Source organism: Erpetoichthys calabaricus, chromosome 3, assembly GCF_900747795.2.
Source record: "Erpetoichthys calabaricus chromosome 3, fErpCal1.3, whole genome shotgun sequence".
Taxonomy (NCBI): Eukaryota; Metazoa; Chordata; class Cladistia; order Polypteriformes; family Polypteridae; genus Erpetoichthys; species Erpetoichthys calabaricus.
The window spans coordinates 46,300,146-46,327,749 of NC_041396.2; the positions used below are offsets into that span (position 1 = coordinate 46,300,146).

At 37.0% G+C, this 27,604-nt stretch overlaps 1 protein-coding gene across 1 annotated transcript; it reads left to right on the top strand.

Annotated features, from left to right (window-relative positions):
* Nucleotides 1-2,015: 2,015 nt before the first annotated feature.
* Nucleotides 2,016-25,914, top strand: LOC114647987 (acidic mammalian chitinase-like). Its single transcript, XM_051925562.1, has 12 exons — nt 2,016-2,135; nt 8,055-8,170; nt 10,172-10,201; nt 10,289-10,493; nt 10,676-10,732; nt 11,730-11,895; nt 13,247-13,371; nt 16,721-16,844; nt 17,072-17,254; nt 17,560-17,676; nt 21,178-21,310; nt 25,417-25,914. Exons 2-12 carry the CDS (start codon nt 8,146-8,148, stop codon nt 25,644-25,646), a joined length of 1,395 nt encoding a protein of 464 aa, XP_051781522.1. The 5' UTR covers nt 2,016-2,135; nt 8,055-8,145; the 3' UTR covers nt 25,647-25,914.
* Nucleotides 25,915-27,604: the final 1,690 nt, after the last annotated feature.

A 27,604-nucleotide genomic window follows, 5' to 3' on the forward strand; every position in this document is an offset into this window, starting at 1 on the left:
ATTGAAACACAATATCAGCATGAATCCTCTGTTAATTTATTTTGTTGCCCCACTTCTAATCCAGATGATGCAAAGCAGTATTCTACAGTTCTTTTGAAATTCCACTTTGTTTGAAATTGTCACACAAAAACACTCCTTGTTTTGACATATTCATTTGTATGCACAGGAATACAAATTACTCCGGGTTTGCGTACATGTCAATAAGAATTTTTACATCACAGCAATACAAATACTTTGAAAAGGTATATTATTTAATCTCCTTTAAAAATCTAAATGCTGTACTGTTGGATAATTTTTAGATTATCCCTTTCAGATATGTACATTTTTCTTTCTTCCTCTTTAAAATTACATCTGTTTCACAATATCTGATCAGCTGCTAGCTCTTTTCACAAAATGTATTATTTCATTTAGTCTGTGTTAAGCAATGATTTTTTTTTAGACAAGGAAAAGGTTGCTGACTAATAAAGCTGCTATTTTTATAAGCCACAGAGTATAAAGGATATTTGTTTATTTAAATAACATGACTCTACAAATCAGAAGTACCAAAAACTCCTCTTTTGTAGGAAGGTAATGCAATACCCCAATTTTATAAAATATTATAAACACTGGAACATGCCATTAGGCTAATCTATTCTTCTGTTGTATACCAAGTGCTTCTAATTCAAAAAAATTCAATACAAATGAGAGAAATCTTTTTTTTTTAAATCTGCTGGGTGATAAATGTGACCTTGATAATCCATGCTCCTTGGATATTCTTAATGGGGTCTCAAAAGCATTGTCAATCACATAGTATGAAAAGGGTCCCCATCAAACTGTTTATGTGACTTTCAAAGGCTGAGGAGTCCAATCCTAGAGTCACAGATCTTGGGAATGTGGTGACATGATGTTCCATTTAGAGCGATTTTCATTTAGGTGAAAGAATATTAAGAGGAGACGTGACTGAAGTGTTTAAAATTATGAAGGAAATTAGTACAGTGGATCAAGATTGTTATTTTAAAATAAGTTCATCAAGAACACGCGGACACAATTGGAAACTTGTTAAGGGTAAATTTCATACAAACATTAGGAAGTTTTTCTTTATACAGAGCACCACCGACACTTGGCATAAGCTACCAAGTAGCGTGGTAGACAGTAAGACTTTAGGGACTTTCAAAACTTGACTTGATGTTTTTTTAGAAGAATTAAGTGGATAGGACTGGCGAGCTTTCTTGGGCTGAATGGTCTGTTCTCGTCTAGATTGTTTTAATGTTCTAATTTATCTAACCTGTCACTAATAACACTACCCTGTCTGTATTTGGGATAGCGGGAGAAACCTGGAGTACAGGAAAACCCTAACCCTTTGTGTAATTAAATTTGGACCTACATTGACAGTTTTTCTTTTTGTGCATTGCTTTCTCATACATTTAAATTGTGATCAAAAATGTCTAAACTCTGCTTACTATAAAGTGCTTATAATCATCTTAATAGACAATTTTGATTGTCAAAGGCATTGCACTTAATCTGCTTGACTGTGACCTGAACTATTGGCAAAGATCACAGTAGCATGATGAATTTCTGTTAAAGGTCACTAACAGAGCAGCAATTGCTGGCTCTTTATGAAAAAGTCAGATGCTCAATAAAGAGCAATCAATCTGGGCAAAAGTCTGAAATTTAGCCTTGTGTCTCTTCCATGACCCACCGCTGTCTTTAACCCCTCCCAAAAAAAGGGCAACCAGCTGGTAAAAAAGTAATAGCTGTTCAAAAATGGCAAAGGTGCTAACAGAATCACTTTCTCTGTTATGTTTCATATGCTGACCTCAGCACTTTTCACTGATATAGAAATAAATAAATTAAAAGATCAAACTTTCATCCCACTTTGTTTATTCTTGTGCCAAGAAGACATCAGAAACTTGAGCTTTGATAACGTATTGTGTTTGTTGTTACTTAACCATTAATCTAATCAGAGATCTAGTATTTTATTATTTTACACAAGCAGGTCACTATCATTTCATTTTTTTTTATTATTTTTTATTTTTAGTACTTTCACAGGGGGCTGCCCCAAGCTACCTATATTAGTCCGAGCCAGTTTGAAGACTCTTATCTTCATTCTTCCTGTTGGTGAGCAGACTTGGTAGGTCAAGGAGTCTGCAAGGGAGGTAAGGCATCCGTAGTGAAATGTGATTTAGAGGAGTAGTTCAAGAAGTGTTTTCACAAGCCTTCTCAATCTGGGTTATGTTTATCTGTATTTAGAAAGAGATGGTGCAAATCATAAATCCAACCTGAAGAAGAAAGAAAGTGGTCATGAAATCATTTTTGGAAATATTTTTTTTTAATTCTGCATGATTAATGTAATTTTAACAATATATTCATCTGATGATATTATGTTGTAACATAAATGCCTGCAACATGCAAATACTCAGTGTTCTGACTGAGTAAAACTGGTCATTTAATGTTCATTTGTCTTTCTGTTTTGTATGTTTACTCCAATCCTCGGGGTATGCAAAGCCTATTCTGGCTGCACCACTGTGTGACACATTCACCCTTGCTTGCATAGGTAGGTCAGTTAACCCAACATGACTGTCATTAGGATGCAGAAGTAAAACCTGAGGGAACGAAGAGCAACCCATGCATATACAGGGTGAACAGGTAAACTCAATGAAACGTGCTTTGGGTTGGCAGTCACAATAAAAGGCATACACAGCACAACACATAACAATCTCAAATTCGCTTAATCTAATTCAGGATCATGGGGACTCAAGCAGCAAACTAGGCAGGGTACCAATCCATCAAAGCTCCCATTCAAACACAACTTAGAATTGCCACATAACTGTTTAATGAGTTTTATTGTGCCAGCTACCCTGCAGTAATCGATTGAATTGAACTGTAATTGTAAAGTGTTTTGAGGATGTGATCATTGTTTATGGTGCTATAAAGAATAAAAATGTCATAAATGTATCAACTGACTGCCAACAAACGTTATTCTGATGTTTTTTTCTCATAGTTTCCTGTAAACTGCATATCTGACACTGACCAGAAGAATTTACAGCATGAAAAAGGCTTTGTGTTTGTTCAGCCGTAGTTTTAGAGCATTAGGCAGTTTCTTTCAAAGCAGGAGACATTTCACAGGCAGCGCCTCATGCTTTTAAACAGTTGTCAGATATTCTTCTGCCAAAACTTCTCATGTAACCACAGTAGTCTGTAGAAGATCATTTGAGTGCTGTGGTTTTGATCATTTCCTGTTTTGGTACCATTTAAAGGCAGTGACCTGCAAGTTTTATGGAATTAATAATGAACTGTAACATCAGAAAAGAGCCAAACAACCAGTGTGCAAAAACTAAGAAAAATAAACTAGGGTCAAACAGAACAAAGTACAAGGTGTTTATTTTAAACTTTGTATAAATTTGATAGGGACCACAAATGGAAGCAACTGTAAGTGAAGGGTAACTTTGTGTATATATATATAACAATATATATGTATAACAATATATATATATATATCCATCCATCTTCCAACCCGCTGAATCCGAACACAGGGTCACGGGGGTCTGCTGGAGCCAATCCCAGCCAACACAGGGCACAAGGCAGGAAACAATCCTGGGCAGTGTGCCAACCCACCACAGGACACACACAAACACACCCACACACCAAGCACACACTAGGGCCAATTTAGAATTGCCAATCCACCTAACCTGCATGTCTTTGGACCGTGGGAGGAAACCGGAGCGCCCGGAGGAAACCCACACAGACACGGGGAGAACATGCAAACTCCACGCAGGGAGGACCCGGGAAGCGAACCCAGGTCCCCAGATCACCCAACTGCGAGGCAGCAGCGCTACCCACTGCGCCACCGTGCCGCCCATATATATATATATATATATATATACTGTATATATATATATTACATTATTCAAAATATTACAGCCAAAAGCTATTCATCAGTTAAACCTAATGCATAAAGTCAAAATTTAAAAGGTTCTCTAGTTCTTAATCTTTCAGTAGTGGGTTGCCACATTTTTGGTTTGTGAGTGGGTTGCAGTGGGATTCTTAAGTGATCAACAGCACTGCACAATATATTTCCCAGTGAGCTCATTTCACCAAGGGGGCCCCATCCCCACACTGTTCCAGTTCCGTTCATTTCATTGCAATGGCTGCCAGTGGGTCGTCAATAAATTTAAAAAGGCAAAACTGGGTTGATTGATCATAGAGGTTGAGAAACACTGCTCTAGGTGGTACTCTTAACAACACTCCATGGTATCTAGTAGCTCGAACAGTTCTGTGTGAAGCAGGCCCAGCTACAAGGGTCATTTAGTCGGGCTAAACCCACTCATGTATTACACTGAGCTGCACACCCATGCTTCACTTAATTGCAATATGTGTTTAACTGTTGGATTTTGCAGAATCTATCACACCATACAGCTTCTTTGTTTGGATTGACAACGCCTTTTACAAAAAATAACCAGTTATTTAAACGTTCATAGCATAATACTTTATTTTTTGTAAATGCTGCAGCACCGTGTTAATAAGTAGTCAGACCCCTATTTTGATCTTGCTAATGATAGTCTACTTTTTCCTTGTAGATAATTAGTGGTCCTTGGCCCCCTGCTCACCTTGTGCTATTCCCAGACCTTGCAGTCTCCTTCAATCTGGGATGGCATGTGACTGACCATAAACCAGCAATGACCTTGTTAGTTCTTTTCACATACAGTAATTTCTGTTAGTTCCAGTGCTTCCAGCTGACCCCTTCCCCCCACTTCACTTCAACATGCAATTCACATGGTGGGCTGTTCCTGTGATGGGCATGTCAGTGGTATTTATACCTGTGTGCATTCCCTGGCTAACTGTTAATCCACACCTCTGCCATTCAGAGGAGGACACCTACAGAGCAGCTGGGCTCTGTCATTTCAGGACCATCTCATCTGCACAGAGTGTTAAAGTACAGGTAAAATGCTTGTGTCACGGGGTTTTGTAGCATGTGCCAGGATGTTCAGAAATATAAAAGTCCTAACAGACAGCTGGCAAACACAGTCAACAAACAGACGTATGCACGAAAAATGCGCACTAATTGAGCTGATCCCCAGCACTTGAACTTTGATTCAGGAACAAGCCGTAATGTTTGCATGCCTAGTGCCTGGTTTTCATTTAGAATGAATCTGTAAATAAAAGATGGCAGTAATTTTGTGGTGAACGATTTACAAAAGGCCGAGTTTCTAAAATTAAAGCAGAAAGAGATTGCGTCCTAAAAAGAAGCAAAATATGATGATGCAGCACATTAAGGTAGTGATGCTTGTAAACCTGATTCAAAAGTAATCAGTGTCGCTATTAAGCAATCAATGTGCATGACTCTGAATAAATACATTCAAAATAAAAAAATAAACATTTGAAAATAATTAACATTTTTAAAAATGTCTCAGCTCACACCACAAAAAGTAAAGTGTCCACAAATTTTTATGGTATTTTATAGGAAGCATTTTTAGATTAAAAGATATTATTAATGACTGTTTTTAATGTATTAATTAAAAGCTAACTTTATATAGTCAAATATAAATCCGTACCACATAAATTCTAACTTCTGCACTTGGATTTCTGCTTTATCTTGTTCTTGTAATTTGTCATTTGTTGGCTCATAAATAATTAGTGAACACCTATTTAATGTTAACATACGCATTGAGCCTGGCAGAGGAGGTGTCATGGGCATACAGAATAAAACACAAAGGAAGGGAGGTGCCCATTTGATAACCCCTGACACTAGGTGAATTACCAGTAATAAATCACTTGGTAGTACTGTGTTAGGGAAACCTGCGACCATAATGCCTGATTTTCACTCCTTGGACAAAGTGATTGTAGTGAAGCAAGCAAGCTGGGCTTTATATATAGCACCCTGATGTACTGGATAGCTCACGTACTGCTACTCCTCTGTGCCTCTGTGACCAATCAGACCCCTTTTTTAGTCGATTAAAGAAAACATCCTTTCTTGTGTTAGGTGCTGTATGTTGAAGGCAGATAGACTGAATGACATGTCAGAAAAAGAGGATACTTTTCTCCAATATAAAGTAAAACAGGGTGGCATGGTGTTACAGTTCTGCAGTAAGGGTTGGTGTCCTGGGTCCTCCCTGTGTGGAGTCTGAATGTTCTCACCGTGTCTGCATGGATTTCCTCTGAGTGCTGTGGTTTCCACCCAGTTTCCAAAGACATGCAGGTCAGGTGAATTGGCGATGTTAATTTGGCCCTAATGTGTGTGTGGAGGCATGTGCATGTTATCTCTGCATTAGACTGGTTCTCTGTCCACGGTTTGTTGCTGTCTTGCACCCTATGCTAGCTGGGATAGGCTCCAGACCCCCATTTCACGGCTTTCAACAGGATGACAAAGTGGAATAGATAGATAGATAGATAGATAGATAGATAGATAGATAGATAGATAGATAGATAGATAGATAGATAGATAGATAGATAGATAGATAGATAGATAGATAGATAGATAGATGTAGATGTACTGCCATGCAAAAAACATACAGGAAAGTTATTCTTACTACAGACTTTAAGGAATAAAAGGTAGAACATAACTCATCCAGTATAAATTCCACACACCAATTCATAACTGGCCAGTTTGATAGATGGCTAGATAGATAAATATACAGATGGAACTTTATTTGTCCTCAGTAGAAAATTTGGATTTATATAGAAGCTCTTTATATACATCAATTGACATACAGTACAATAATGCAAATATACTGTAAGTTGCTGTAAGAAGTATAAGCACTAAATTTAAATGAAACGAAAGAAGTCACTTTCAATGAAATGATTCATTATTATTAGGTACTGTACATAGATAGATAGACTATAGTCTGAACATACACCAGAATGACTAAAAAGGAAGAACATGAGAAACAAAGGAAATTCCTTACTTGGTGGTACCAGTCACAATGAGACAGTATGCAGGTGTATTGCTGTTGGTATAAAGGAGCCCCCATAGCGTTTCTTGTCACACTTCTGTTGAATAACTGGGTAGCTGAAAGTCTTCAGTATTAGTCTATCACAGAGAAGATGTGCAGCAATACTCATAATGGCACACAGGTTTGTTTAAATTCTCTCCTTTGCTACTACCTCCTCCAGGTGTCTTCTTTGAATGACTTCCACAAAGGAGTCTAAAATCTGAGCATATGATAGAATTAATGGGAAATGGGTGCAATTGGTAAGAACACTGGGCACCCGGCCATGTGACAATTTTATGTATTATACATTTGCAATAGATATTATATGTATTATATATTTGTGTTTGTGGTTACATATACAGTAAGTGTATACAGTATATATATATATATATATATATATATATATATATATATATATATATATATATATATATATATATGATTGGTGAATGTCTTATACACAAAACAAAGAGCAGTTGTTAAGGTGATGTCACAGCTTTAAGAAAACTACTTCTTTTCACAAATATCTTTACAACACAGGCTTTACCTTAGATAGATTGATTTTTATTTTCCTCCTGCACTCCAGTTGAATGCTGTTGCTACTCTTCACTTAGACTATCTGGAATAGCTGGATGGATATTCTATATTGTGATGAATTACTTAAAAATATCTTAACATATGCACAATCAACGGAAATATCTGCTGGTAAAAATATCAGAGGTGAAGATCATTATAGTCAGTCAACACTGTCTAGTTAAGTTGCTGACCAGTCCATTTGACTGCTCGTGTTTCATTAAGTTATCATCAGATAATGACGCCTGACTGTATTTCTCAACTACTCCTTAGCAAATAAAACCACAAACCAAAACTTTAATATATGAGAGGCTGCTGATTAATATCTGTATTGTTTTTAATGAACAACTCACCTGTTCTGACGAAAACATTGGGGAACAATGAATGTGTGTGTGAATTGTGTCTGTAATGTCACAAATATTTAAATCAAATGTTCATTGTTTCTGTCAAGCTGAATGGCAAGAATATGATGGACAAATTTGAAGTTCTGATCCACATGACTCACAAGTCAGACACTTTGACACTGACTAAGAGAAAATTTCACTTCCTTTATTCTTTCTGTTTTCTTCACAGTCCTGCAATATAAAAAGGGTTTCCTTGTTGAGCCTAACACACCAGCCTGCACTCCACGCGAGCAGAAGAAAAAGGGCACTGCAGACACAACATGGCAAAGTTAACTCTTTTAGCAGGTTATTATTATTATTATTATTATTATTATTATTATTATTATTATTATTTGTCCTGGGAGGTGGGTTGATTAGGGTGGGAATAAAATTTGGAGAAGGCATGGTTTCTGGGATTATTTCAGTTTATGAGTTGAACTATTAAAATGTATGTGGTTGGTGAGAGACAAGGTTTAGGGATTTAGCGAAAAAAATTGAACTGTATGTGTATATATATATATATATATATCCCTTTTACTGTACCTTATTCGCCTGCTTCTGTCTCCCAAAATATGCCTATAGAAGGATCCAGCCACCAGGCTGTATACAACTACTGATATGTCTATTACTGTTAATCTTTTAACCAAAATAACTGACGGAATTGCATTAAATGGCAATGTAAAATCAGCAAATAGAACCTTGGCATGGTACTTCACCTCAAAGACTCTGAAAATTAAATTAATTTGCAACAGAGAGAGTGGGGAAGCAAATATGCAGCCAATAAAAAAGTAACTGACAATAAACAGTACCACAAGGGCAAAGGCAAATCCATCTTGATAAAAAAAAATCAGGAAGATGCAGAGTGTAAGAAATAGAAAAATAAACAAAAAGATTCTTAGGACAAGCAAAAGGTTAATGTAAAGCTAACGTCACATTACACGACTTTTAGTTGTGGGCATGTGAACCTTACTGACTGCTGTTGCTGATCCTGTTGCTGCACCATGTCAATTTAAACAGCTTAAAATAATTAGGCACATCTAACTTACTGACTGCTCGCTCCTTTTGGTGACAGCCAATAGCAAGCTGATTGATGGAGGCAGTTCTGTTTGAAGGGTTAACAGTTATGGTGAGTTGAGGCACAATCTCTTCCCTTTTACTTCTTTTTTCCATTCTGTCATGGTACATAAACATGAGATAACAGATAAACAAACTTCTCTTGCGTTTGTGAAGTCCAAATCATGTGGGTTCCTTATTCCTCAAAGTTGCATTATATGCATTGTACTTCCAAATGATCTTTCAGTTGTTGTCACCCAGAGCCCGTCCCTTGCTTGATTTTGTTACTAGATGGAATGATATGCTGGGCATGCCACACTAGGCAACTGGTTTCATGAAAGCGCACTGCCAGCTGCCTCTGACTTGCAGAGACTATGTAAATGAAGGCTACAACCAAATGCCATTGAAAAAACTGCTTATCCTTAAAAGATAAGTTTCGTATTTTTTTAAGTTGAAATTATTTATTCACAAACATGGTAATATATGCATTTACCATGCAAAATTTTGTTTTAACGTTGTTTTCTATAAATTTTAAAAAATACATGCTCCATGTTTGTGAAGAAATAACTTTGACCCAACTTATCCTTTAAATTGTTAAAATGGTAAATCTTAAATGTATTTCTACTATCTTTCCAAAAAAGCTGCAGGTGCTGACTGAAAATAAGGTAACGACTAAGGGAAAAGCATTAATAGGTCATAATATACGGCAGCCAAACAACACAGGAGAGGCTAACACATAGTCAGGAACAGGAAGGAGTCGTAACACTGTAAAAGCAAAAGCCTCTTCATATAGTTTAGGGAAAATTATAACTAATGAATAAACAAAAATGTAACCATGACCAAAAAAATGATGGAGGGTAGCTAAAGCTGAGAAGAAGGCCATAAAAGGTGTGGAGTCTGAGAAAGAGGTAGTTTTACCATTTCTCTTAAACGCTACCTTAAAAAGCAATAAAAAATCGGGTGTGTCACTGAACACTTCCCAACACAGCTGAAAAGATGCCATTTCTTTGAATGTATGTAAGACGTAGTGCTCAATGAAAACAGCAAAGCGTATGACACAAAGGGTCGTGGGATGTTGTATTGGGAATCTGATAGAACTTTGTTTTCACAGCTTTGCAATATTTTTTTTTTTTTGTTATTGAAATAATTTGTTAAAAATGTGGTCATCAGGACAGCTGTTTCTAATGATTTTTGCACAGCAGTGAAATATGTTGGCACATTTTTCGTAATTCTTTATTTTTATTTTCTCCACAGGTCTAGGCTTGCTGTTTTTCCTGCAAGCAGGTACAGTAAAGGAATAAATGTATAAAAATACCTCTTTTTTATTATTCTCAGTGCATTGTTCTAAAGTTCCCAATGTCTTTATTACAGCTTCTGCTACACGACTGGTATGCTACTTTACCAACTGGGCCCAGTACAGGCCTGGAGTTGGGAGGTACCTCCCTGAAAATGTGGATCCAAACCTTTGCACCCATCTCATCTATGCATTCTCTGTCATCAATTATGCCAATGAAATTATCCCATATGAGTGGAATGATGAGGTGCTCTATCAGAGCTTTAACAACCTTAAAAACAGGTGAGGAAAATTTTCAATGTATTCTCCAGATATACGATTTTAAAATTAGTAACATAAGTAGCATAAGTAATATAAGTAACACATATGTAAATAAGTAACATTGTGTTGACGCTGTTTTGCAGTTTCTTCCGGTTTGTATCTAGCCCATTTTGACATTTTGATTATTTTCCATATGTCTACAGGAACCCCCAGCTGAAGACCTTGTTGGCAGTGGGAGGATGGAATTTTGGCACTACCCAGTAAGGAGACTTTTTAAAGCTAAGAGGGAAAGTGTCTGCCGTAGTGTCTCTCCTGATTTCACCCATTAATGGGTTTTCAATTGACATAGGGGATAGGGAATTAGAAACTTATCACGTATGACTGCAATATTCATGAAATTACTCAATTTCACCATCTTGATTTTTCATTTGCATTACTATCTGTCTGTTTTTGGACCACACCACTGCCTCTATGAATGCCAATCCCATCATTAATGAGTGCAAAACAGAAACTGCCCTAGATTAGACCACAAGTCGCCAATTTGTATACATGTATTTTGAGGTATTTAATGGTGTAGAATTTGTTTTTGATATTATCTAACCATTTTGATTTATTTTGAAAAGTCTGTTTTAATGTTTTCCTCTTCTTATTTTTTTCTTATGTGATGCGATAGGATGCATCCCATGACCACGACTGTCACATACATTACATCACGGGTGGTGACGATGTAAATAGAGCACCAGTTCCGCTGTGCATTATCCCCAAGTTGGATAAACTTTAGTTTTTCTTTAGTGATAGTTAGCTTCTCTGTCTAGTAGGCCCTAGTGTCAGGTTCTGTTTCAGATTATTGAACTTTTTTCTGCCCTTGACATCTGATTCTCGTTTTGCCCTTGCTTTGTTTGACTGTTCATTTTGTATCTTTTGGCACTGACCTGGTCTGATTATTTACCAGAATTTTTGTCTGATGTTTTTATCCCATTGTTATTTTCTGTATTCTCACATCAATCATTGGAGAGGTTGTGTGTCATAACAGCACCCTCATACTTACTCATGATGTGCACATATAAAGTAACCAGTTAAGATGATCAAATAATTTTGGGCTATGTCCTCCTAAGTGCTCTGCACAGATATGATCTACAGCTAGAATTCAAGTCTGGCCTTCTAGACTGCCACAAAGGAACAAAAGGTTTTGTCCATTCTGTCTATAGGGTCTTTCCAACTAGATTCTTGATGATTGACAGAGATCTTGTCTCACAGGTTCAGCACTATGGCATCCACTCCTGAAAACCGAAACAAATTCATCCAGTCTGTGATTAGGTTCCTGCGGCAGCATGGATTTGATGGCCTTGATCTGGACTGGGAGTACCCTGCAGCTAGAGGAGGACCACCTGAGGACAAACCAAGGTTCACTTTGCTGGTTAAGGTAGGATTTTATCAGTTTTGCTACAGAAGATGTATTGTATAAAAGACCAAGCAATATATTTAGAGAGTTATTTTGTTTTAACCCTAATTAACAGCTAAAAAGACACCATGAACTTAATCCTATGTTAGGTTCAGTATTGGAGAACCAGTGGCAACCACTTCCTCTATTAAAGGAGGCACATATTAAACTAGTTTGAGAGATCCAAATTCAAAGAGCTGTCTACTTAACACTTATCCATTCAGCCCTCTATCTGTCACTCTGTTATTATATCCTTTCATTGATTTATCTATACATCAATCTTCTACCTGATCCTTTGTAGGTCATAGGTCTCCAGTAGTGGTTGACGGACACTCTAGTTACAGAAATAATTATAAACCAGAAAGCTATTCACATTAGAATGGTTAAAACAAAAACAAGTGTTGATGGTGGAAGTGGTAAGATTAGGGTGTACATTCGCCCACATTGCTTGGATATTGAAAACATAAAGTTATGAGTTGCTTCATGTATGGCTTGCTTAGAAGAACACACATATATTGTTTAGAAAATAGTGTCAAGAAGTATGGCCTTTGTGATTAGCCATTGCTTACTCCCTCGATATTATCTGGAGAATTATGAAAAACTTCTACTTGTGATCTGTAAGCTGAAGTTTACAGCTGAAGATGAATAACCACATCTACCTTAATAAAATGATAAGTGTTGGTGTGTCTGCCCAGTTGCTGTGTCTCTATCATTCTAAAATATAGAACATCATGAACATTTTTAGTAATAAAATTCGTTGCATTTGTCATTCCAATAGATAGCGCATTACATACATTAACGCTGCTTTTACAAATCCCATATAACAGAGACACATACTCTGCATGGTGCACTGCAAATGTTAATGTTGAGGACTATGTCAATTATTAAGATTTCAGGGATAGCACAAATTAACTGGCAGGGACAGCTGTGCCAGTTTTATTTGTAGTTACAAAAATGTAGGTGTGCCTTAACAGGGGCAGTAAACAGATTTTAGTGAACTGGAAAGCTGAGTGAACCTTGATGACCATTTTTGTTGATTTGCCAAAAAACTAATACAGGGCTCTGACTGTCGAAACTGGGTTACCAATACCATTGTAACCACAGATGACCTCAGCATCCTCTTTGGTGGTCAAGCAGCAGCCACAAGTGTGAAGCCACTAAATATGGAAAACTGCTGAGTGGAGTATTCATCTAGGAACTCTAGTTCTGAAAGGCAATAACATAAAAATGAGTAATGTATAGTTTACAGTGGTAAAAGTAGGTGACAATTTTAAGAAAAATGTCTGGTTCTGTTTAAAGCAACTTTAAATTAACCTGTCACATGTTAATACAGGAACTTATGCAAGCTTTTGAAGATGAAGCTGTGACCACTAGGAAGCCAAGACTTATGCTTACAGCTGCAGTGGCTGCTGGGAAATCCAACATCGATAATGGCTATGAGATTGCTGAGATTGCCAAGTAAGTAGTATACTCTGTAGTCAGAGGCTATGATGGCTAAGTGACTAAAGAGTTAAACAAGGACATTTACATTTAGGTGCTTCCTTTACATTATAAAGTAATTGTATCTACTGAACAGTTTTCTAAATTACATTGTGCATAATTTGCTAATACACAAACATTGTCTATAGGGTATCATAAGATATATACGATTCTGATCTTGTAGTAATTATTTTATACAGTATCTGTGGCCTGGAGGGCATGTGCCTGAGCCAACCCTTAACCCAAGGAGCAGCCCAGGAATAGTACAATAAATGCAGAAGGGTACAGGGGTAACAATGGAAAAAACTGTGAAAGAGAAAAACAAACCTAAGTACAAAGGTGTCATCCAACTTCTTTGTAGAGCGGTTAACACACTTGTCTACCTTAATGTACCCACTTCTTGCTCCTTCACCCCTATCTATCTCTCTTTCCTTTCTTTGACCTTTCTTCCTTTTGACTGGTGTTCTCTGGCCAACAATATTCATCACAACTCTAAACTCAATGAAGAAATGGCTTTTAGGTTAATCCTGGAAGTACTTCCAAGATCAACTATGTCCTCTTCTGAAGCTTTTCTGAGCCAGACATAACCCTACAAAAGTCCTGGGGTTGTTTGCCTAAAGCTCCCATTGATGGCACCAGGTATTCCTGTCAGACTATTGACCCACAAAGAGGGCCAGACTACCTTCCATTGGTCTCAAAAACAGTCTCCACCTGGCAACAGTTAAAGTCTGATTAATGTATAAACTTTATTTTTGCCATAATCTCTGTCATTCCATTATGTTCATGGGAGAGCAATTTAAGAAGCTATCTTGTCTATCTATGTCCCTTTCTGATGATTACCTTTGCACTGATTAATATTTATTATATTTAAAATGCATAATACTCTCTGACCATGTTTATAATGAACAGTGTTGAGTAATGTTGATTAATCCCAATGAAGTCATTTAACCAATCGGTAATCAAATTTATCAAGTTTTGTGTTTATAACATGAACCAACGCCGGACTAGAAATCACTGCTGGGCTGATTCATGTATAAACTCACATTAACTTACATGGAGCCAATGTAAAGTCATCAATTAACCCATTGTTCCTCTTGCTGGCATACAGAAGAAACAATAGAGCGTCAGGAGAAATAGACACAGACACTGGGAGAATGTGTACTGAAATTTGAACCCAATTGCCTGTAGTTATAAAGAAGTATCATTTAACACAGGGATCCAAAATTTTAGAAATTTCTGAGTTGCTACTGAATGATGAGGTCATGTGAAGGGATTTGCATTGGTTTCCAACATAGAAAGAGATGTATATATATGGGATTTATTAGAAAATGGAACGAAGCTGAACAAAACTGATAATGTCATTTCTCAATGTAGTCTCCACTATTCTCAATGAACTTGTGCCACCTGCCTGGAAGTGCATGGATTCCAGCAGAATAAAAAGTTTTGTCTTGTCCTCGCTACCACTCATGCACCCAAGTTATTGTCGAACACTACATGTTGAGGGGTACTACAGTCACTAGTGCAAGTTACTGTGACTTGCTGGAGACCGATGTGAAGCCTGCTATTCGATCCAAGTGGCGGGGACTGCTGTCTTAAGGAGTCCTTTTGCTGCAAGATAATGTCAGCCTGCCCACACACTGCTAAGAACATCAAGGCTTGTCTGGAGAAACTGAAGTTTGAGGTATTTCCACATCCTCCTTATTTGTCAGATTAGGCACCGTGTGATTTCCACCTTTTTGGACCGCTAAAAAAAAACATCTGGGTGGTCGTCAATTCCAAACAGATGACGACGTGAAGAAAGCAGTGCAAACCTGATAATCTTTTCATTTTCTTAGTAGTACATCAACCATGTTTTATTTTATGTGGCTACTTTCTTCATGAGCACTATGATACGTTTATTTAAAAAGCATATAAGTACTCTACGATACAAGTGGAGAAGTAGTTAATGCTACTCATTGCTCTAGAGTTCTGGAATTAGATCCCAGCCTGAGTATTTGCTGTCCATTTACAGATTCTTTATCTGCATAGATTTTTGCCCAGGTCGTCTAGTTTTCCTTCCATATACCAAAGACATGCAGATTAGGTTAAAGGAATATTACATCCAAAAATTTAATTTTTTTTTATATATTACTTACCCAAGAGGTTTGCAGTGAGAGCCAAGAAATAAATGTAATGTCTTGTTTCATAGAGAACAGAGCACATTTCTAATAGAGCAAGTGTCTGGTGACCAACAGCAAACAACACCAAAACGTCCATGATAAAATCTCACGTTACGTGTTTCACATAATCCTCATCTCAAATGATCCAGTTATATGCTCGCAATGTCCCAAACACACATACTTTTACTAAAATATTGTCAAAAAAACAATTCTTGAAAACATTCCTGTGAGCAAAAATGAAAGTGCCCAACCTGAATAAGCATTTAAATTGTTGCTGCCTGTTGTGACGTTTATACAGTATTCATATCCACAACTGGAGTACCTATTTAGCGGCAGTTTACACAGGTGAATTGACCTTCTGCTTGTTGAAGCATTTGAAATATGCAAAAGTGAGAGGCCTATTCTTTTACTGGTGATGTTTTCATTTGTTTTTCTTTAAGTTTTAATCTTTTCAATGATAATATCACATGAAGCACAGTGTTAGCCAATGAATAAACTGTTACTCAGCTGGAGTCATAAATGACCAATGAATGAGTTGGGGAGGCAGGTCATCAATTCAAATACTTATTCACATTTCAGCACCTTCCATTTTTTTTCAAAAGAGGTTTATTTAACAATATTTTAGAAAAAACACAAGTGTTTGAGATATTGTGAGCACCTGGATTATGCAACACAAGTAACATGAAATTTTTTCATGGACACACATGAGTAAATGTTATTTGATTTCATATTTTTGACATTATTTATGTCTCTCTCTAGCCTCCAATATCATTTATTATTCCCTGTAATTAGTATAACATTTCAACTTCTTCTTTGCTGACAAAGGCAAAGTTACTTAATGTATATAATTTTATGTATTAGTAGGTGTATAAGAACAGTACAAATCTCGTAGTGTTCATTATGCAAAATGTATTGTATGATGTCTCATTGGGCAACAACTATTGATGTTGAACAGTTCACATTGCTAGTCTATAGCCAAATTGTTTTAGTTTACAGATGTATACAGTATATCCACTTTACATAGAACAAATTTCATCATGTTCACATGTAATACTTCTGTATTAAACAGATTATGATTTTGTTTTTAATCTCAGTGTGGTAGACAGGCTGACGTTCCTATGTTTGGTGTGGGCCACTGCTATTTACTGTAATACTGAATTCCTTCACAGAGTTCTGGATTTCATCAACATCATGACATATGATTTCCATGGTGCTTGGGATCCTTTCACAGGTCACAACAGTCCATTATACAGAGGTTCTGCAGATTCAGGCGATTTAATCTATTTCAACATTGTAAGTATCAGAGTCCAAAATCTACCAGAATACTTGAACATGAATGACTTTAAGCAATATTAGATATTTATATTTATTAGATATTTAGTTGCTGAGCTCTAAATTGGTGAATGATCCTTTAAACAAATATTATTTTCCTACTGAAAATTTCACAGGGAACATTAACTAATGATATTTCCATTTGACTTCAAAATCTTCTTACCATATTTGTTTTTGTTACCCAATAGGAATTTGCCATCAAGTACTGGAGAGACCAGGGTACCCCAGTAGAAAAGATCAACATGGGTTTCCCAACCTATGGACGGACGTTCCGACTGTCGGGCACACAGAATGGTGTGGGGGCACCAGCTAGTGGAGCTGCCTCAGCTGGACCCTACACTCGAGAGGCTGGTTTCTGGTCCTATTATGAGGTGAGGAAAAATCTACTATGTTTCATCATATTTTGATTAGTTAAGGATGTCAGTTGTGAATGAAAAACTTGCTCAGAAATAAATACTTGGGTCTTGATGTAAGGAGTAAGAATGTAAATATTGCTTTGTTGCCTGTGTGATCACGTGATCATACATTTTCCACATGGTCACATTCATATACACCACAAGAGGGCACTAATGTTGCATTCTCTGCATTCTCTAAACATTTGAAAATGTAAAGTACCTAATTCACAGCACTCGCCCTGAAAAGCTTCTAATATAATTAACTTAAAATTTTCTTCCAGATATGCAGTTTCCTTCAAGGCACCACAATGCAGTGGATTGATGATCAGAAGGTTCCTTATGCCACTAAAGGCAATGAATGGGTTGGCTTTGACACTGTTGACAGCTATGTGACAAAGGTAGTTGTCAGTATTTTCTAGCACAATTCTGTATGCCTGTGTGTGTTTTCTGAAAATTTTGTTGTAGAAATTTAAAAAAATTATCTTAAATATACATAACCATCCCTCAGCCCAATGTCCATCCATGCCAGACTCTGCTAATGGGATTCAGACCTGGACTCACTGCTATCATTATTTCTCTCTGTCTCTCACTATCTGTCTCATGGTCACAATGCCCCACATCTTTATCTGTAGCCTTCTGCTTTATTTCTTGAAGGTCTGTGTCTTAATGTTGTATTACAGTTTATCTATACATTGTTAGTTTCCCAGAAGCCCCTTGTGCTTGTCGGTTTGGTAATAAACCTGATAGGCACTCTAAAGAATGGGGTGAGAAAATGGAAATACAAGGAAAAGTCTTGGTAGGGAGTGGAGGTAGAGCGGGCACAGAAGTAAGTGCAAGTTCAGGGTGAAGTTCAAGTTTTCATGTGTACTAATATCAATGAAATTCTTACTTGTATGTCTTCTCAGAATAGTGACAACAACACAATTCCAACATAACACAACATGCAGAATGTAAACTATTTATACAAACAGTATATATAGTAAAATACATATTGTGAATAAATCAAAACTAGAGAGGATAAAATGCTGCGGTCACAGAGGATGCCCCATTTAATGTCAAAGAAAATTGAAAAACCAGGTGTAAAACGCCAAAAACAAGTGAGTTGGTGCATTGCTGCCAAGGGTCAAGTCACTAGCTGTCAAGACATCTAACCTCCTGGTTAGCAGGTTGCAGACAGAACATCGACTTCTGGTCAGATTCTCTGTTACATAGCTGGGAGAGCAGAAGAGGTAGAGTCATGTGTGTTCTCCCCGGGGTGACATCACATAACTTCCAGTGGGTGTTCTACCATTCTAAAGGCAGAAACAGGACAGTGGTTAGTTCCTTACCCCATGGGTTTTCAACCTTATTAAAAATGCCCCCCCCCACTTTGTGTGTACTTTGGACTTGAGCCCCCCCTTCCCTTCAACCACATAAAAAATACATCAGGATGCACACATCATAATAATATAGGCTATCCACGATACATACACACCATAATGCAGGTTGTTTACATGCACCATATGATCTAAGCCAAGAACTTACCTTATTCAGTGGGATGGTTGAGCTTGTTTCTGACTCACCATCTTATGAATTCGGGGTTCAATGCTGAACACTGCCAGTCTTAAATTGTCCTCCACTGTTTGTAAACGTGAGCAGCACTTGCTTTCGATGTACGATAGGATGGAAAACGTCTAATTGTGTTATGGATTTTTCTCATTATCGCTGGCAAACTTATCTCTGCACAAAGTTTTAGAAATCACCATTGCTGCTGGACGAATTAGAGTCTCTGCAATCGTATATTGCCTTTTTGCTTTAGTGATCAAATATGCCACTTCAAATGAAGTCATCAGTGCTTTAACTGGTGCGATGGTTTGGCTGTGCATAGTTTGTTTTTGGCTTGCCAACCCTGACTCTTTATGGTGAAAAAAGTAAATGGGTTTATCTTTGAGGTTTGGGTGCTTCGTAGTCAAGTGTATTGTTAATTTAACAGGATTCAGACTGTCATTTGCCAGTACCTCAGAACATACAGTATAACGCATTGTGGACATTGTTCGCCATTCACTATGATAGAAGTAAACCCATATTTTATGTACCGTTCATCATAGTTCCTTTGCTTGCTTGCACTTCTGACAGCGTGCTTTCCCTGTTCTGATGCTAGTGCTGCATGTGATGTTGATGGCTCATCATTTATCGGGTTCAGTGGTGGATTCGGGTTGCCACTACCCTGACATCTTCGTTGATGTCAGTTACACTAGTAGTATTTCCATTGCCTACTTTTCTTATTGTGGACAGCCACTGTTTTTATTTTTAACTTTTTAGCCTTCTATGGATTTGTCCTTTGCTATAAGCAGCGCGCACAAACAAGTGGTCACCAGTGATCACAAAACAGATACGGTTATTGTTGTGACATTGCCCCCTAGAGGATGAATAATGAATTAGTGACTTTGAAAGATCAATAAGATTTCAATCAAACTTTGCGCCCCCATTGACATGTGTCCACACCCCACTTGGGGGGCACGCCACACAGGTTGAAAATCCCTACCTTAACCTTCCTACTATGTTTCCCCATGTGAGAACCACTTAGACAATTCCCAAGTAAATTATTCCGTAATTGTAGGCACACAGAATATTTCTCTGTTTTAAAATATACAGTTTTGAAAATTTGCCCATGCTTTTAAATGGTAGTTGTTGAAATTTCATAAATGTATACCCTTTTTTCCAACTTTTTGGACAAATTTCTTTGAAGAATAAGTGAAAATGAATTTCAGTAAAATCAGACCCCCTGGGAATTAAGTTGTTTCACACAGACGCACCTAAAAAGTATCTGGATGAGACTTCTTAGCTATTGGCTAATCACATGAGCTTGATAGACTGAATGATCTCCTCTACTCTCAGATTATTTATTTTCTACTGTACCTTTGATGTCACATCTTCAGTGTTACTGTGTGTGTAGTTTCAGAATTTGTCAATTATGCTAGAGTAATTCTAATAAAGAAATCAAAGTCTAAATTTCAGTTTGTAGACGTATGAGCTGTGACATAAGATGAAAAAACACTGACAGCTTTCTGTCTGTGTAAGTGGAGTTTAGGAAGAGGAAAAAATAATTAAATCTGTAAATAACCTAGATCGATGTCAATTTTTACTTTAAAAAAATTGTTAGACAAAGAAAAATGAAAATGGAAGAAAGCTGGTTGAATTTTACACATTGTTAATGTTTTAATCATTTCCTGGTTCCAGATTTGTATTCTGATTATGGCTCCTCTTCTTCTCAGTAGCTTTGAATCAACGTATAATTTTCTATGCGTAACTACATTGATTAATTTAACAGCACGTAACTCTGTAGCCATGTGTCCATCTGAGGGTTACACTGGTATATTGTGTCGCTGGTTACCACATATGTTACAGGAGGCAGTTTGCCATCAGTGACAAATCTTGTAAACAAGTATATTGGTTTACAGCAACTCTGTTGTTATCAAATTAGATGCCTCTGATGCGTAAAGGCAAGATGAAGATGGCAATGATGAATAGAATAATTAGTTATGAAGTTGGCTTGGTGGTCTGGAAGTGAATGAGAGAAACAAGAGTACAAGAGAAGTATGAGAAGATTATCCAGAATATGTATGAGGAAGTGAGAACTCAGGTTAAATGCAGTGTTGAGGTAACAGACAATATCCCACTTAGAGAAGGTCTGTACCAGGGGTCTTCTTTAAGTTCTTACTTCTTTGATGTGATTATGGCTGTGTTGACCCATGAGGTGAAAACCAACAATAAAGCTTGTTTTTCTCTTAGCTGTATTCTGCTAAGCGCTTAAATGTTTTTTTGTCCTTTAGCTTTTTTTGTCATCTTGTAAAGCACTTTGAGCTACATTGTTGTACGAAAATGTGTTATATAAATAAATGTTGTTGTTGTTTTTGTAGGTGCAATGGATGAAGACTTTGAATCTAGGAGGAGCATTTGTGTGGGCCCTTGATTTGGATGATTTCACAGGGCAGTTCTGCAAGGAAGGCATCAGTCCCCTCATGTCCAAACTGCGTCAGCTGCTGAATGTAGGCAAGTAACGTTTCTTTCAGTTGGTCGAGAGATGTACGCATTTCTGAGCAGGCTTCTCAAGGAACTGCTGCTCAGATTCTTCAAGATAAGGACACTGAAAAAGTCACAGCCTGAAAAGTAACATGTAAATACCCAACAGTGTTACTGACAGTTAATAGGTGTAAATCAAGCACAGTTTATAGAGTAATGAGTGTCTTGAGTAACCTGATACTATTCTTGGATGGCAGTTACATTTTTAATGGATATCAAGGATTGCTGTAACAGTTGTATTATCTACAACCTCAACAGTGTTTCTCCCTGTCTTACCATATAATGGTGAGGAATATATTGGTATATTTGTTTTTTGGTCCATGTTGGCATGTTTTCTAAGTGGTGACCATTTTATCATTTATTGATACAAAATGGTCAGTTTTGGTGTAATCAGAATTTGTAACTTGTACAGGACCATCCATCCATCCATCCATTTTCCAACATCCTTAAATTGGAACACTTTGAATCAGACCTTTAAGGTTTGATATAGTGTTATTAAAGCTTCTGGGTAGCCTTTCCTAACTATCTCAAACTCATGAAAGCTGCTTGTTATTTTCCCGAAAAATAGTTATTCCAATACAGGGTCATGGAATGCTGGAGACATTCAAGGTTAAATGAACTGCAAAGCAAGAACTGGCTGTTGATGTATGCCATTGCAAGGCATACTCATGAAAGCAATAACATTGGATCGGTTTATAACTTTCAGTCAACCAGATCTGTACATCTTTAAGATTTTAAGCGAAACTGGGCCAACAGTAAAAAAAAACATATAGACACTGGAACTATGTGTAAACTTCACACAGAAACTTGATACAAGCTACCTCTTGATTAGAGGGTCAAGTTGCAACTGATGCATTTCTCTGCAGTCAGTTGTTTCCAAGTTTCAGAACTCAGTTCAGATTATGATGCCTGGGAGATTGAAGGAGGAGTGGCGATCAGAAGATGGCACCAAGCAGGACAGGCAGTAATCATATGTCAAGAGGCAGCAGGACTTTTATCATGGTAGACTACAGAACAAAAGTTGTAGTGAAAGAAACAGGTTAATCCTAGCATTAATGTCTTCTTGGAAGTGCCCTTATGCTTTCCCTAATGCTAAAAGAGGAGACAAAAGACAGAAGAGTAAAGACCAGATCAAGTACTTATTGCCAAAGCCCAATACACGCAAACAAAATCTAAATTGAAAAAGACCAATCAAAAGGTCTTTTCACTATTATTTGTTTTCTCCTAAATAAACTATAAAAACATTAGGTTTGTTTACTAAGAGAATCCCCATTCATCCTGGCCAATACCCCCAGGCCGCCAGGTGGAGCCCTTCTTGCAACATAGAGGTGCCCCGAGTTCCAGCAGGGCATCATGGACAGTGGAGTTTTACATCACAGCCCTGCTGGATACCATGGGGGCCTCCAGGGGATGCTGCAGGAAGGAGCAGGGACTGCTATTTTCCCTATAACCCGGAAGTACGTCTTAGTCACAGCAACAGAGGAAATGACGTACTTCCAGGATGAAGAAGCAGAGTTTTCACCTGACCCGGAAGTGCTGGGAAGTCACATGGACTGAGGGATCAGAAGTACTCCCGGGTCAAGGACTATAAAGGACTGTGAGAGATCCCAGATGGGGAGCTGAGTCAGGAGGAAGGGTGGCAATGCGTCTCGGAGTGGAGGATTATTGATTATTGTATTGTTGATTTATGAGTATTGTGGAGTGGAGGGTGCTTGGTGCACATTATTATTATAAAATAAATAATTATTGGACTTTTACCTGGTGTCTGACGTCTGTTAATAACAACAGAGACATTGATAGAGAAGTAGTATAGAAGTCAGATGGGACACTAGCATTTTAGGCAGCATTGACAAAAGGGGCAACATTTAAAAAATACAAACATTTTTGCTTTCTAATGCATTGTATAAATATACTCAGGAAATGCTGGGTACTTTGGCTAGTGAAAACTAAAATAAATATTGACAATGATAAGCATGGATTTCAAGAAAGAGAAACCAGGGAGCATCATGACCTTACTGCAGTTTAGTTAAATATACTCTTTGAAATAGAAGATGTTATCGATTGCTAAAATTTTCAATACCCCAGGCATATTCCAGGCTACGTGAGCCATTATTACTGGCTTTTGGTTTGCTATTAAGCTTTGATATGAATTCCTGCTGCGCATTGAATTTCTTACTTAATCTGGTGCTTTGATTTGCTCTCACTCTGCAATCTCAGTGATGTCCAATATTGTTAAATTAATTTTTCTGTGAAAAGTGATTATTTTTCATATATATTGTGCACAGAACTCTATTTTTTTTCTCTGTCTTTATTGGCTCCATTTTAAGTTCATATTGTTGTTAATTTCAGTTTTTATCTGTTACTTTTTCTTAGCCAGCAAACAATTAACAATGAAATGTAAATAAATAGGCACCATCTATGTCGCTAATTATACCAATTAGACTGAAAAAGTTAGAAATATATAAGGAAACAAAAAAGTTTCCAATTGCGTGGTATAAATTAATTGGGGTTCACAGAACATTTTAATGATTTTCTCAGGAATACAAAATAGAACTTTGTATTCTTGAATAGAATTTGCTGCCATGGCAAAATAAAAGCAAGATAAAGTAATCTATTAAAATAACCAGCAACCATTGATTTCTAACATAAAAACAGATTGGAGTGAAAACCTAATGCCATTGTGGCAGTCCTGGATCAGATTTGTTTTTCATAACATAGTCAACGTTTCCTCTAACTGATATCTGCAATACTCTAAATGTGAAACGTCTACTATTCTAGAAAAGCAGAAAGGTAAAAATAAAACATTTCCAATTCTCTTCCAAAGCTGTCCAAAGTTTTCCCTTATTTCTATTTTTGTGATTGTTAATGACAATCTGAAAAAAATAATCTCGAGTTCTCTGCTCCCTGCCAGTGCTGACTCCACCTCAAGAAGTGCTTACATCACATAATGCAAATTAAATATTGTGAGAAACAGGCTCTGTCACAGGAGGATAGACAAAAGAGTTTCTCCTAACTGCTCTCACCAGGGCATGAGTTAAGAGGTAATGTTAAAGTAGATACAACTATCCACGCAGTAGAGGCTCAAACTCGCTTAATCCAACTCAGGGTCATGGGGGTCTTGGCAGAAAAAATTGAAGAATGTAAAATTTTTAAGAGGTCCTAGCAGTTATTTTAAAATACGTGTAGGTTCTGCACCATGAAACTTGCTCAAAAGACAGTTTATATAAATGCCTGGTTTAAGGCACTTTGTAGTGGAATTGGAAGTAGAACTTTAGATGTTGAATCAACATTTTTAAACACAAAATTGAACTGATTTGAGTTCTTAAGTTGGATTGAATGACTATCAACACTTTTTATGCTGTATTATAATTTTACTGGATTTAACTAAAATCATGAAAGTTGACACACCTCATTAATTTTCTGCTTCATTTAACTGAAAACTTATTGAGAGAGGGATATTAAACCTGTAGATGTGCAGAATAAGTCACTGGTGCTACTGAATTATAATTAAAAATAATGAATATTGGTATCTAAAAATAATATCAATGGAAAGCACAGTGATGCAGTGTTTAGAAGCACAACCTCCTAGCCCACGGGATGTCGATTTGAATTCCCACCTGTTCGCTTTCTGCATGGTGTTTCTACATTTTTACTCTGTCCACTTGAGGTCCCTCTGAATACTCTAGCTTAATCCCACAGCCTAAGGACAAGTATAGAAACTCAAAATTTGATTGATTGATTGAGTAGAAGAAGTGTATTAGTGTGCTAACCAATGCATTAATTATGGACTGATATTCCATCAACGACTGATTCCTGCCTTGCACATGAGAGCATTGGGAATGTATTGGAATTATTGCCTGCTTTTTAATAACTTTGGACAGAAATAGCTACTTAGAGTGAATTTGATGTAGAATATTCCTTGAAGCTCAATTGTGGATTATAAAAATGGATTTTTGATTGATATTTTTGAGTGTAACTGTTCAGTGTAGAAGGTATTAATATACAATTAATACAATTAAACAAGTATTAAAAACAAATGTTGAAGTTACTTTGTTTACCTTGCTTTTATTTTTTAGATTTCCCAACATTACCTCCCCCTACTCCCGGAACTGGACCAACCACAACCACAAAGCCACCTGGGCCTCCACAACCTGGCTTCTGTGGAGACAAACATGATGGCTTTTATCCTGACCCCACCAACCCCAACCAGTTTTTCCACTGTTACAACGGAGTGACCTACGTCAAGAAATGTGATGTTGGTCTTATATATGATGACCGGTGCAAGTGCTGCAACTGGCCAATTTAAGCTTACCTGAGACTGGCTAGCAGATGACCTCCTGAAAAAACTGGCATGGACAGTAATTATACATGTCACAGAAGACTATGCTTTTACAAATCAGAATATTGTAAAGATATTCACAAGTGTAAGTAATGAATTAGCAAGAAGTGGCCTAATACATTGTTGTTTGCACTTAAATTGCAATACAATTACATTATTGCCATGTGTGTGCTTGTCTGTAGCTGAGCTAATTCTGCCTTGTCATACAATTGCTCCAATAAACCTTCATCCATCATTGTGGAGTTATGTATTACTACCGTACGGAAAAACCTGTAGACGTCTGGACAGTTGTTTGAAACTGTTTACATGGGATAATATATTAAGCAGTTTGGACATTGCAATAGTGTTATAAAATAAAATGTCCTGTTATTATTATTATTATTATTAGGTGTTCAAGTACAAGTATTAAACCTTTGGGAAACCACAAAGCTTTGGGAATGGTGTATAAAATAGAGGCCATTACATATAAACTGTCCATTTAAAGCTGATTCTGGAAGTTTCAGATTCTGAGGGTTAAAGTTAGTCTCTTAAAATCAGTAAGATTCTCTTTAAAAACCTGTAGAAATGTATGACTGTAAATTGCTTAAGTAACCAAAATTTTAAACTTATTTATCTTAAAGGTCAAAGGACTAATACAATTAGTCATTTAAAGTGATAGCCTCAAGGTCTGGAAGCTCAGCTTGATAAAAAACATATTCTCTTTGTATATTTAGATTGTTTTATTGGTGCTTTTTATTATCAGGATTCCCTTTCAGAGGTTTAAGTTTTGTTTTGATTTGTTTTAACAAAGTTATATTTTATTCCCAACTTATTTTTCCTTGTTTGCGCAATGCAATTAGATCTGTCACATGAGCTCAATTATTGCTTTAATGACGCTGAGGAAATTACTTTAGAAGTAAGCCAAAGGGTTCAGTTTATGTTATCTCTCAGTGGATATACAAGTTATTGAAATCTATAGCATACAGTAGTTAGCTTTATTTTGAAGTAGATCCTAGTATCAGATTTTGTTTTTGGTTAAATTCAATTTTCGTTTACCCTCTTGTTTCTGGTTCATTTAATTACGTCTGCATTTATTATGTTCTGTAGCTGTATTTATCAAGTACTGTATCTCAGAGTGACGCAAATTTGGGCCGACTCATAGGAGTAAGACAAATAGCGTTTTATCAGTTTTCTTAATTTAGGAAACTACTCCTAACTTCAGCAGGATTTAGGAAAGCTTTTGAGCTATCCTAACCTATTAGAAGCTGCCAGATGATGGCTTTCACACAGATGTTCACATGCATTTTAGGAATGGCTGAATGTTTTGAAAACGCTGGACAACAATAAACTTCTATAAAGATTAATTTGGAATAGTATTCGTAACAAGTCTTGTAAGTTATGTGATTTTTCCATCTAGGTGAAGAAGCCATGCACTGTCAGCTAAAATAAATGTTGGTAACATTATGTTTTTTTTACCATGGGGAAAATGCAGCTTTGTAATTGTTTGCAATTGCAAAGTTTGCACCAAACTTTGAATGCCCTTACGATGTGAGAGGTAATACACAGATGAATAGATTTCCCCACCACTCCACATGAGGTAATGTTTAAAGGAAGAGGCATTCATGCAGATCACTGGTTTTCCTGGTTTTGCTGGTGTAATTGGGAGTATGCACATAAACATTATTGTCCCCAGTGTGAATAAGCATGCATATGTGAATCACAAGCGATACTGTGGTCAAGGTGACAAGATGGTGATGGATACAAACTATATTATTCTTGATGTTGTTGTAACACATGACCCTAGAGTACTCCATGAGAGTGGTATTTGAACATAATAATGTCCTTCCTGGATGTCATCTTCTTGGAGATAAGACATACCCTCAGAAGAGTTTGGTGATGACTTCTTTCCCAAACCCAATGGCCAGTGCTCAGCTTTCTTACTTTGA